General features: G+C 38.8%; 1 protein-coding gene across 10 annotated transcripts in view; it reads left to right on the forward strand.

Annotated features, from left to right (window-relative positions):
* The window catches only part of TTLL7 (tubulin tyrosine ligase like 7), an 84,616-nt gene that overhangs the window by 13,857 nt on the left and 57,869 nt on the right, over positions 1-12,890 (forward strand). For 7 of the 10 annotated variants that reach the window (XM_067467800.1, XM_060773822.2, XM_067467798.1 and 4 more), the window contains exons 2-5: positions 6,096-6,274; positions 6,912-7,043; positions 11,107-11,228; positions 11,803-11,870. In XM_067467800.1, the coding sequence (XP_067323901.1) occupies positions 6,250-6,274; positions 6,912-7,043; positions 11,107-11,228; positions 11,803-11,870 (347 nt within the window). In that variant the 5' untranslated portion in view covers positions 6,096-6,249. Of the gene's footprint in view, positions 1-3,875; positions 3,918-6,095; positions 6,275-6,911; positions 7,044-11,106; positions 11,229-11,802; positions 11,871-12,890 lie in introns of all 10 variants that reach the window. The other 3 variants (XM_067467804.1, XM_067467803.1, XM_067467799.1) reach the window with 2 other exon arrangements.

Consider the following 12,890-nt stretch of genomic DNA (forward strand, 5'->3'; position numbering starts at 1 on the left):
AGTTCAAAATTTAACAGTACAAAACTCTGTTCTGTATATATAAATTGTATGCTAAGCTGCTTTGAGTCTCCTTCGGGAAAGATAAAGCAGGGTATAAATAAATAAAATTAAGTAAGTAAGCAATAATAGGTCCAGGAGCTATGGATCAAGTCAGTTTGTATCATAATTTGCAAAGAACAGAGTCTTCAAGCATCCCTATATGAGACTTGGTGACATTTTACGGGAATGATGATAAAGAATGGAGTTGTGAGTGCATGACATGGGCATAGCTCGAGAATAGTTGTTGTGATGCAGGATATCAGTTCTCTATACATTAAAAAGGTAATCTCAAATGGAAGGGCAGACTTTTATGTATAGAAAGCACCCTGTGGCATCTTACTGCACACTGTGATATATTATGCAAGCTCCCAACTCCTATTTTAGACACTGTAACACTGTCCTTAAAAGACTGTTCTCCAGATCAAGTTTGTTTCTAGATATTGATCTTAGTAAGCATATTGAGGACAATGCTATGGTGGTAAATTTGCAAGTGGTACTAGTATGGCAGATTGAACAATGGCCTTGCTGTGGTCACAGTTTGAAGTTTCTTGAAATTACAAGTGTGGTAGACCATACAGAGTTATTGTGCTTGTAGCCTGGAGGGACCTTAAAGTAAATAGCTAAGCTAACAGAATTTTTTCAGGGCTGTGGCTATGCTTGCAGAACATAAACAATTGTATTAATTCTAAGCTCCCACTTTGAAGAAAATTGTAATAGCACAAGCCTATGCATACCTACTCATGAGGTAAGTATGTCTAGAAGTTTAGACTACAGTCAACTCTTTACATTTGCAGGATTAACTTTTGTGGATTTGATTCTCATAGATTTGATTAATATGGGCTCTTTAGCAAATTTTAAGCCTTCCAGTGTAACTCTATAGTCCAGTGGTTCTCAACCTGTGTGTCCCTAGATGTTTTGGCCTTCAGCTTCCAGAAATCATAACAGCTGGTAAACTGGCTGGGAACTCTGAGGGTTGTAAGCCAAAACACCTGGGGACCCACCGGTTGAGAACCACTGCTATAGTCAGTTTCCATCAGAGATTGGACACCTGGAGATTCCTAGAGAGGTGTTCTCTCAAGTAAAAAAATAGTGGTATTTTATTTGTGGTTTTTCTACTTTTGTGGGAGCCCTGCAATTCTAACTCCAGTGAATGTGGAGGACTGATGGTAGATTCTTTAGCCTCACTTTTGTCAGTCTTGTTTTTAGCACAAAACCAAGTGTATAGAACTTGATTTATTATGTTCTTGATTCTCCACGCAGTTAGATAGAATTGGCCAGCTAATCATGTTCAATGTATATTTTTGGAGTGTATGTAGCATGTGCCAGAATGCACGGATCCCCTATTACTGATAATGCACAGCTCAGGGTTAATTTAATGCTAAAATCTCCCACTTGTTTATATAATATGCCTTTAAACTAAGATCCCAGTATCTGAAGAACACAGTGCCTTGCAATAATGTTCCACACTGCTCCTTTGACGTTTCAACATTTTGTTAAATTAAAATCTTGACATGAAATGGATTTAATTGGAATGTTTACCACTTCGTATATGCAAGATAGTTAGCAATGTGGAGTACAAAATATATTTATTGTAGAATAAATAATGAAAAACAAGTGGACAGTTTTGTGTTCCATAAATACTTACCCCTTTTGTTGTGCTATCAATCACTGGACCTAAAAAACATATATGTAGGTAAATGGCATCCATGTATGGGCATTTTCAGCTCTATATGGCCTATGAATTCCAAAGAACTAGCCAAACAAATCTGGGATAAAGTTGTGTAGTACCACCAACCAGATTTGGATTGCCCCTCCTCTCTTTCCCTCTGCCCTCCCAAACACCAACTTCCTGAGTGCTATTAAATCAAGTATTACAAAATCGAAAAAAATATTGTTCACCTGCTGCTCATTGAAACTGGTGACTGGGAAAGGAGGGCAAAGTCAGAAAAGCAACATCAGAATAGATATCAACTTGTTTTATTCAGAAAGGAGTTTTGTATGTATTTGCGTTTACCTGTGTTTTAGAATTAAATTGGGAATGGGAACCTCTAGGGCAGGGGTCCTCAAACTTTTAAAACAGAGTGTCCGGTCACAGTCCCTCAAACTGTTGGAGGGCTGGATTATAATTTGAAAAAACAATGAATGAATTCCTATGCACACTGCACATATCTTATTTGTAGTGCAAAAACCATTTAAAACAATACAATAATTAAAATGAAGAACAATTTTAACAAATATAAATTTATTAGTATTTTAATTGGAAGTGTGGGCCTGCTTTTAGCTGATGAGATAGGATTGTTGTTGTTGTGTGCTTTCAAGTCGTTACAGACTTAGGTTGACCCTGAGCGAGGGCCGGGTAAATGACCTTGCAGGGCCGCATCCGGCCCCCAGGCCATAGTTTGAGGACCCCTGCTCTAGGGTACTGTGCTAGGTGGGGCACATTCCCCATGAAATCTGAGGTTTGCAGTTTGGATGTACTCCTGGATTTCAATCTGAGCCCGAATGCCCAGTTTTTGACTGTGGCTAGAAGTGCCATTGTATAGTTGAAACCAGTATGCCAGCTGCACCCAGTCCATGAGAAGTCATCACAATCTCTCCAGTCATAGGTTCCTTCTACACTGCCATATAAAATCCAGATTATCTGCTTTGAACTGGATTATATGGCAGTGTAGACTTATATAATCCAGTTCAAAGCAGATAATGTGGATGATATAACCGAGGACCCTTTCACACAGTCATATAATCCAGAATATTAAGGCAAAAAATCCCAAAATTTCTGCATTGAACTGGATTATAGGAGTCAACATTGCCATGTATTCCAGTTCAAAGCAGATAATGTGGGATTTTATTCACCTGTGTGGAAGGGGCCCTAGTCATATTCATTCATCCTCCTTCCCCCTCATACTGAAGGGTTGTTCGATAACAGATCTCAACATGGTGTCCATTTCATTCCTTACTGAGACAAAATGTAGGAAATACACCTTTAATAACAAAGGAAAAATAATTCTTAGCTGCTGCATAGAGTGTTGTTACATGTTCAATTCATTCTGAACCAACTGTTGAACTATACAGCTGCTGCACTATGGTTCCACTTTAACTGTCATGACAATAACCCCTGGAATCCTGGGGTTTCTCGTTGGTGAGGCACCCGAATCCTCTGATTGAGAACTTGAAATACTCCTCTCTGAATTCCACTATATGGATCTATGGTAGTAAAGTGGAATCATGCCAGTTAAGTGTATAGTGTGAAATGGCTCTACGAGTAGTGCTGGCAGGAATTAAAGTATGGAAACTCTTTGCAAAAATAGGTTCGTTTATTTTGTATTGTGTTTTCTGAAACAAATTGGAATTGGTTTTTGCCTTCCCCATTCCTATGTATTGAAATGCACACATATGAAGGCAGAAATATGAGGACCATGTGTATGTTGATGTTGGATATGACCTTTTCAGCCCAAGAGTATATTTTTATACGTGTTTTTAAGCAGATTTTTTGTCATTTTCATATAGACTTAGGTATAGTCCAGAGAAGCTGATAAGAAACTGTGGGCTTGGGAATGTGAGTACAGTGAAGTCTGTAATTGGCTAGAAAAGCACTGCAGTTATTCCAGACATTAACACTCTAGTAATGTACTGAACCTGAGACAAAAGTACTGAGTCATTCTCTTAGTGCTTATTGCATTATTAGTGCTTCTAGAGGCATGGCTTTCCTCCTGTCCTTTTAAGACTAATATTTTATGCATTAGTCAGAAATGTTTTGAGCTACTCTTCAAATCTAAGAAGTTCACTTCTAAATGAGACCAATGTTCTGTTTACTTTAATGTTCTATTTTTCCATAGTGGGTAAACAGATCCCTATCTGAAGCCCACAGCAAAACAGAGGTACAGTAGCATCGTCTTGGTGATGTTCCTGAATAACTGGTGTATGTAAACTGGAGTATGTATGTAACCAAGCAGCATTAAAATGGGGTCAAGATGGTGGAGACATATTGATGATTTTGCCCTCTCCTCTCTTCTTCCCCTTGAGTTAATTGAGGGCAAACTACTTTTGCACTTTGAACATAGGCCCCTTCCACATTGCCCTATATCTCAGGATTTGATCCTAGATTATCTGCCTTAAACTGGATTATATGAGGCACCTCCTGTACTGCCATATAAAATCCAGATTATCTGATTTGAACAAATTTATTTATTTATTTATTTATTTATTTCAGACATTTCTACCCCACCCTTCTCACCCCCTAGGGGGGACTCAGGGCGGCTTACATCCGGCACAATTTAATGTCAACAATTACAATAAAATGCAATAACAATAACACAATAGTTAAAAACATACAATTAATACAAAATCAACTAAAACTGCTCTATAGCCCGCATTCATTGAGTTCTAAAATCCGTCATCCATTTAGCATTACCATAGTCCTTTCCAACTCTAGTCATCATTACCTTATTGATCTGCCAGATTACCCAAGTATATGGCAGTGTAGACTCAGATAATCCAGTTTAAAGATGATAATGTAGTTTATCTGTTTTCATAATCTGGATTATATGGCAGTGTAGAAGGGGCATGAGACTACACCACCAGATAATTTGGGGTAAACCTGGACTACACTTGGATGATGAGAAGATTGGGTACGGTTGTTTTTTGTAATAATTGTGCATTGTAATTGCTTATTGGTAATTTATGGATAATGTGTTAAGTCAATTGTTATATGTTGTATGGAACCACTGCTGTTTCTACTGTTTTTACTGTTTGTGAACCGCCGTGAGTCGCCTTTGGGCTTGAGATACAGCGGTATATAAGCAAAGTAAATAAATAAATAAATAAATAAACAGATAAACTGGCAGTACGTAGACATTTTGGGTTGCAGCCATTGATGGCCTCTTCTTTTATAAATTGGTCCAATCCATTTTTGAAGTTGAAATTGGTGGCAATACCTAAATCTTGTTTTAGCAAATTCCACAAATATAACCAAATTTCCCAACAATTAATTTAATTAATCCTCCTGCTCCTCTTAGCAGTTAAACCTAGAGCCCTTCCACACAGCCCTATATCCCAGAATATCAAGGCAGAAAAACCCACAATATCTGCTTTGAACTGGTTTATCTGAGTCCACACTCAGATAATGTGGGATTTCCTGCCATGATATCCTGGGATATAGGGCTGTGTGGAAGGGCCCCTAGACTGGATCTACACTGCCATATTATCTAGATTACCAAAGCAGAAAATCAAAATTATCTGCGTTAAACTGGATTATATGAGTCTACACTGCCATATAATCCAGTTTAAAGCAGATAGTCTGGATTGTATATGGCAAAGTAGAAGGGTTAGAAGGCATAGATGGGGCCATAGAAGGGGTCACATAAAGAGCCTTTGTGTCCTCTGGATTGCTGTAGGTACCAATTATAATAGAGTGGCATATTTGGAATCCTGTGTTCTGTTCTGCTTTGGGTCTACAATGACCTTTGTGGTTTTGATGGAGGAAAAGTGGCAGCTGGTAACTTTTGGAGAAGGATAAGATTTGACTGTGTGTGTGTAAAAAAAAATGGACCAGACATGTGTTAAATCCCCTCCCCCACCAGTTTTATGCTTAGTTTTATAAAAAGCAACATATAGGCCTGATAACAGTTGCAAGTTTGGTCTATACCTGGCTGTCAAAGATGTCTGACTCAGTGGAAGAAGCATGTGTTTTCTTCTCCCCTTTGCAGTTCACTGTTCTCATCTTGGATGCTAAGATTCCATAAATCTAATCCTCTACCCTTTGCTCTATTTGGAAAGTCAAGATGGATTCTAACCTTCTTGACTTTGATGACTAGGACTATTGTATTACAAATCTATTGGGACATTTATATTTTCAATTGAACTATGCATTGTCCCACTCTTAAATTATCAGATTGAAGATTTAATCCCTAGTCTTAACTTTTTGACTCATTTTAAAAATTATAAAGTAGATAAAAGATGAAAACTAGGCTTCTTATCTTTTTTGTGTACTGTTGAATATCGGGAACTAGTCTCATAATCTTTTTCTAATCACGTACTTCAACTCTCTTCAAATGCAGGCACCTGTTTCTTTTTTGGAAGTGAGATTCGTCACAGTCTTGAATTGACATGGTATGACGACAACCTTTGAGGGAATTGGCTTGCAAGGCCTTCTAAGCTTCCTGAGCACCTGTGACAGGATTTGGGCTCTGCTATTGTGACATCCCAGAGATAATGCCATCCTTGCCCAATGAGGGAGGTGGGCTGCTTATTATTAAATTCCTGTGTCTTGGTTTAATTTAATTACAAATATTTTAAATCCTTGTACTTTGTTTGGTATTGGCTCCCTGTACTCCCTGTATATGTGTTAACATGTTTTTTTAAAGCTTCATATCTTTTTTTTATAAAAAAAAGGGCTATTGAGATTTAAATAACAGGGCTTACATGCTTATTGTTGTACATATATGTATTCTGTATTGTATATCTGCACAGTGGGAAAACCAAATGTGGCTTCACTGCCCCATTGTATATGAGGTAATGAATAGACCACACATTGTTCCAATGTATTCGTAATATATTGTTGTCCTAAAGCAAAGTTGGGCACCTGTAGCTCTGCAGATATTTCTTGGCCTGTAACTTATCACATCCATAGCCACCAACTCCTAATAGCCCTGGCCAGCATAGGCAATGTTGCAAACTTATGGGAGCTGTAGTCCAAAAATATCTGGCAGGTTGCAGGCGTCCATTTTGGTGAAAAGACAATAATATATGATCAGTGTTTCCTAAGGAATGTAATTATTTATGCTTTTTTGGTAGGTGTCACCAATCCCAAACTTTCTTTGTTTTCAGCAAAAGATCTATGTTGTTGATGAGTGCATCTTTCCCCCTCTTTACAGATAACCAAGGAAGCTCTTCTCTGACTTTACGCTCAGACCTGTCTTTCCAAAGCACAATAAGAAGAAAAGTCAGAGAGAAGAAAAAGCACGGGACCATCACTGCAAATGTTGCTGGCACAAAATATGAGATTGGTAGCAAGCTCCATATTCTGCTTACTTTACAGCTAATCATGTGATAAGAATAAAGATAAATGGATTAATAACCTGGGGTTACATAGCCATTAAAAGCTTCTAAGTTAAATTACTATAGAACATGCTACTAGGGAATGAATTTTCTTGTTAAATTTACCCTGTTTTGTTGTTATGGCCTAAATACCTTAAAGACACCAGATCATGTTTGATCTTGGAAGCTAAGCAGGGTCAGGCCTCTTTATTACTTGGATGGTACACTGGCAAAAAATACTAGCTGCTGTAGTGGAAGGACCTGGTGAAACTACATCTGAGTATTCCTTTTCTAAGAAAACTCTGGGCTCTTCCCAACAGGCCCAAAACATGGGACCAAAGGATGCATTGGGTAAAAGCAAATTAATATAGAGTAATCCAGATTTCCACATTATACTATGCATTAATTAAACACCTCTAAAGAGGTCTTTAAAGGTGATAGCCCTGTGGGGATTGACTACTGGGACTTCTTCTAAAAACCCATGGGTCAATCCCTACAGCTATCCCACTTCTTTAAGGTCTGAAATGGCCGGAGGAGCAGGATAGCACTCATTCCCTCCCCTCCAGCCCCTATTTTGTCTCCCAACTTACTGGGTGTGTCGGGGGAGGGGGTGGAGGGATTTTCCTCCCCCTCTCTTCACCTTCTGATGCATATTTTTTTTGCATCAGGTGTGCTGTAGAGAGGGACTGTGCTGCCCACAACCCCCTCCGTTAAGTTTGGGGGGGGGGGGCAAAATGGGCTGGGTGGTATCCCGGGTCAATCTTTGGGTGGGGGTGGGTGGGGACTTAACCTGCTTCCTTTTGAGTTTTGGTATAGTCCCGAAGAGCCCTTTATGAAATTCATGGAGGTTTCATAAGTCAGCAACCAAATTAAAGGCATATACACACTCACACATATGCACAGTTTGCTATTAGAAACTTCTAAGTAACCTGCTTGGGGTATTGTAGTAGTTCCTTGTGAAGATACTTCACCATCACTGTGAAAATGGTGCTTCTAGTTAATTTAAACAAGTAAATATCTGAACTTAGAAGCCAATCTTAGCTTCCCCAAACTTGTGTTGATTTATATTTGGTTGAAATACTGTTTGAAGGAAACTAGTTATGACTCAGTGTTGGAGTACATAATTCATTTGCAAAAGGCCGAGGTCCAATTCTTCACACTTCCAGGTTGGGCTAGTAAATAATTCTGCCTAAAATCCTTGAGTGCATTTGCGACTCACTGTGGACAGTACGTTCCACACTAACTTAGGAGAACTTGACAATGAAAATGCCTATGATCTTGCTTAAAAGCGTAGCCCTGATTCTTTAAGAGCTTGCATATTTGCTGAAATGCACATGTTAAAGGCTTTCAAGTGAATCATTACCACGTCTAACATTTCACAGGACAACTCACATTGCATTAATGTCAAAATATTCAACCATTTCACATTAATTTTACACTTGACTTACAAAAGAGCAAGGAGCACAATCTTTTTTATTTAAAAAACTGAGCTGGAGTTTGGCATTTTTCCTTCTGAGTTCAGTCACAGGAAATTAGTTCTTCGATTTGGGGCTTATGACAAGGGTGCTATAATCAGTGCTGTCATTAGAAAATTGTTCCCATAATTACTATTCAGTGTAAGAACGTCATTATCTGAAGAAGTCATATGGCAAGTATCCAGAAGGCTAGATTCTATGGGAGATGGTCATACAAAGTGAAATTTGACAGGGGTTTCTGATTTCCCATTGCTTCAGTGTAAATCTCTCAGTTGAAGACTATTATTGATTTGTCCTTGCTTGGATTTCATCTGCTTTTCTATCATTATTTTGCTTTTTTTCATCTGTAGCTGTGATGTCTCTGCTTCGTTTGCTATTGAAAATTAGGGCTCTTCCAGACAGGCTCAAATTGTGAAAGGAACTGGGATTTAAAATTCCAATTCCTTTTGAGCTTTAGGCCACACAGTGCCCAAATATTAGTTTTCTCCTGAGGAGGACATCTAGCTAGTCCCCAGCTCCCTGTTTACCCTCTAAACTTACCAGAGGGGTCTGGCTGCATACTGAGGTCTCTCGGAGGAAACAGCTGACATCATTTTGCCATCCTTCCCCTTCTCGCAAAACAAAATTTTATCTAAGGGGTCCGAGGATGTAGCCATGCCCCTCCAGTAAGTTTATAGGGGAAATGGGGGGCTGGGAGGGGAGGGTGTGAGTATCATCCCACTCCTTTGGTCTCTTATATCCTGAAGAACTGGGATGGCAATGGAGATTGACTCTTCAGGATTACAGAAGGCAGTCCCAAGAGTCAATCCCCACAGGCCCAATACCTCAAAAGATCCAGACCTTGCAGTAAGGTCCACATCTTTTGATGTTTTTTAAAAAATCTAGAGTAAATTGGGAAATTCCAATTTACAGTGAATTAACCAAAATTAACCCGAGGCATTGTTTGGATGCCTCAGGTTAATCCAGATGCCATCATGAGTTTTGGGCTTGCCTGGAAGTGTCCTTAGACAGGTGGAGGAATGGCCAGTGGCAACTCCCATCTGAAATGGAGCAATTTCAAGTATTGATATAGAGGTACTCAATCAAGCTCTTGGGTCATATCAATACACACCAATTTGATTGTTTAGTCTGAAATCATCTTTGTTTGTCATGTTAACCTTATAATGCATGATAGCTCATTTCATGGTCAATGTATTACTTTGGATCTGAAACGAGATATGCATTTGAGATCTAAATCATTGCTACTCAAAGTCATAGACTCTAGCTCAGTACTGTTCTGTGGGCCATGGGCTGTTGGCTAAGGAGATTTTCCAGGAACTAAACACAATGAGAGCCAATATGGTACTGGTCCTTGGCACATTAGAAAATGAGTGGTTTTCTACATCAAGGCCCTTCCAGACAGGTCCAAATGACAACTTGGGTAAAAGTGAATTAATGCAGTGAAAACTAGGTTTTCCCAGTTTACTCTACATTAAACACCTGGAAAGATTTGGACCTTAAGCTAAGATGTGTAGGCCCTGTGAGGATTGACTTGTGGGACTTCTTCCACAGTCTCAGGAGCCAATCCCCATAGCCATCCCAGTTCTTTGGGCTCCTGGATACCAAAGGAGCGGGGGGCACCCCCGCCATTCTTCCCCCCCAAAACTTACCGGAGGGGCCTGCGGGCAGCGCATCTCCCTCCGTACAGTACCCCTGATGTTTGAAAATGACATGTCAGGAGGTGGGAGGAAAGCTGCTAGCAAGTCCCTCTATTAAGTTTAATTTTGGAGGAGGGAAATGGGTGGCTGGATGCTTTGGTTGACCATCTAACCACCCTTCGAGGGAAATCCTGGGACAGTGATAGGGGGTGGGAACTGAAACTTGGGAGGATGCAGATTATTTTAACCCAGATTTTAGGTAAGTGTAGAAGGGCCCTCAGATGTTCTCAGAAGCATTGATCTAAGTAACTTATTCTTAATCTATTTAAAGCCAAGCCACAAAGTCTTATGATTCCTTTTATCAAGCAGATACATGCTTCTAGCCAGTCATCATAACAAAGCAATAGGTAGAATCTGATTTGCAAGACTAAATGTTGGACATGAACATCCTTAATTATGCCTAGTGTGCTAAATGCTAGTTTGATGAGTGCTGTTTTAATTGAGTCTTAAGTTGTTGTTTTATATGCCTATATGTTTTATTCAATTGTATTTTATATTGTGTTTTATGTTCTGTTTTTAGGCACCTTGTGCAATGTGTAAACCGCCCTAAGTCCCTTCGGGGAGATAGTAATGGGATACAATAAAGTAGTAGTAGTAGTAGTAGTAGTAGTAGCAGCAGTTGTTGTTGTTGTTGTTGTTGTTATTATTATTATATGCTGCCAAGACTACCAAACCACAAAAAACTGGAAGTCTTGTGGGCTTTCAGGTTGTTTCCATTTTATGGTTTCCATTTTATGGTGACCCTAAGGTGGTCCTACTATGAGGTTTTCTTGACAAAATTTTGTCAAGGAGGAGGGTCTTGCCTTTGCTTTCCTCTGAGTGTCTAATTTAATGTTGTTGTTTTCATTTCTCTCTTGCAGTCCGGGTAGTAATAGAAGAAATGGGGTACCTCAAGATTCGTGATGATGACGAGACTGCAAATCTCATCTGGAGTGATTGTGCTGTACAGCAAGAAAAGATTGCTGAACTCCGAAACTATCAGGTAAAAAAAAGAAAACACTGGGAAGTGCTGGGCGCCTTGGCTGAAGTGATAAATGAAGCAATGAGGAGCTTCTTGCTTCTGTGTCTTGTCATTGCCTTCACATTGAGTCCCTAATAGAGGTGGTCTGCTTTCCTTGCTCTTCTCTCCCTTACTTTTTCACACCACATTCCCATTCTTTTTACTAATTTATATTCCCATTTCTATCCATATTTAGGTAGACATTTTAATGTCAGCAATGTAATTTTCCTTCTCTCAGACTGTAACCCTTCAAAAAAAAAAAAAAAAAAACAAAAACAGTCCCTCTCCTGTGTTTTTTCTATGCATTTTAAAAGGAGAGGAAAATGTTTATTACATGCCCCTGTTACCTTTGATTTATTCATGGGTTGTAGAAAAAGCCATAATTTTGGCCCCAAATCTGCCCTTGACATATACATGAGGTTGATTTATACATAAGGCTAAATATGTACGATGACTAATAATAACTGCTTGTGGTTGTGGCAACCTATTTAATTTCAAATATGATTCATTTATCCCAAATACTCTTTCTAATGTATGTTTTTTTTTTATTTTGCAGAGAATCAACCATTTTCCAGGAATGGGTGAGATCTGTAGGAAGGATTTCTTAGCAAGAAACATGACCAAGTAATTTGCTCTTTCATTTTTTTAAAAAACAAACAAACAATGGGGGAATGTTGGCTAGAATGGAGATTACAAAATCTGTTTTTCACAAGGTGACCAGAATGGTTTGTTAAAGAACCATTACGTATATTTTGAAGCTACACTGAGCACTGTTAATTGGTATGAGAAGTCAACAAACATAGCAAACATACCAAGAACTACTTGTTCTTGGTTGTTTAACTAGCAGTAGCATAAGCATCCATTGATCCTGGCTCTTGCACTTTTCTACTAGGGTTATGTTGGACAGTTTGTTCTTTCATCCTTTATACAACCAACATTAAATTGGGCAACTTTGAAGAGGCTGGTGGCCTGTTTTCACCAGTAGTCCCTACTTAAAACTTTGCTAATATGAATAAATGGTTTTTTAAAGATGGAAACAAAAAAAAAGATGGACATTCATTTGAGGTTTGATTTGTCTTCCTCGCCGTTTTCATGTAATCCATGGGACTGGGGGCAACCTATTTAAAATAAAACACTTCCCATGGATCCTTTTAAAAACAATCCTTTCATCATATTTTTAATGGACAGTGGTTGCAAAAATGGGAAATATGACATTCTTCTTTTTAATGAATGCCCCTGTGTCAAACACCATGGGTAAGGTGCATTTATTAGTACACTTGAAAAATGTAGTAGTCTATTTTTCCATTTGAAGAAATGAGAACACCTGGGGGCAGAGGACTATCCGAATGAGGCCCCAGTTGTGTGTTGAACCTCTTGGGGCCCGACTTTACTAAATTATCATTGGAAATCAAAGGCAAAAATGTGTCTTAGAAGTGAGGGAGTCTAAAATGTGGAAAGAAGACATTTGGGCAGAAGGAAGGTAGTTTAAGATTGAGTAATTCTCCCACAAAGAACTAAATTCATAGAAGCAGAGAGAAACGTATTCATCTACACACAAATTATTGTTTCAAGTTCTTTTTGAGTGAACATATTGTAGATGTAGCAAAACAAAGCTCCTCTTTCCTCTTGTTCTAATAATGATGT

This window comes from Anolis sagrei, chromosome 4 (genome assembly GCF_037176765.1).
Source record: "Anolis sagrei isolate rAnoSag1 chromosome 4, rAnoSag1.mat, whole genome shotgun sequence".
Classification (NCBI taxonomy): domain Eukaryota; kingdom Metazoa; phylum Chordata; class Lepidosauria; order Squamata; family Dactyloidae; genus Anolis; species Anolis sagrei.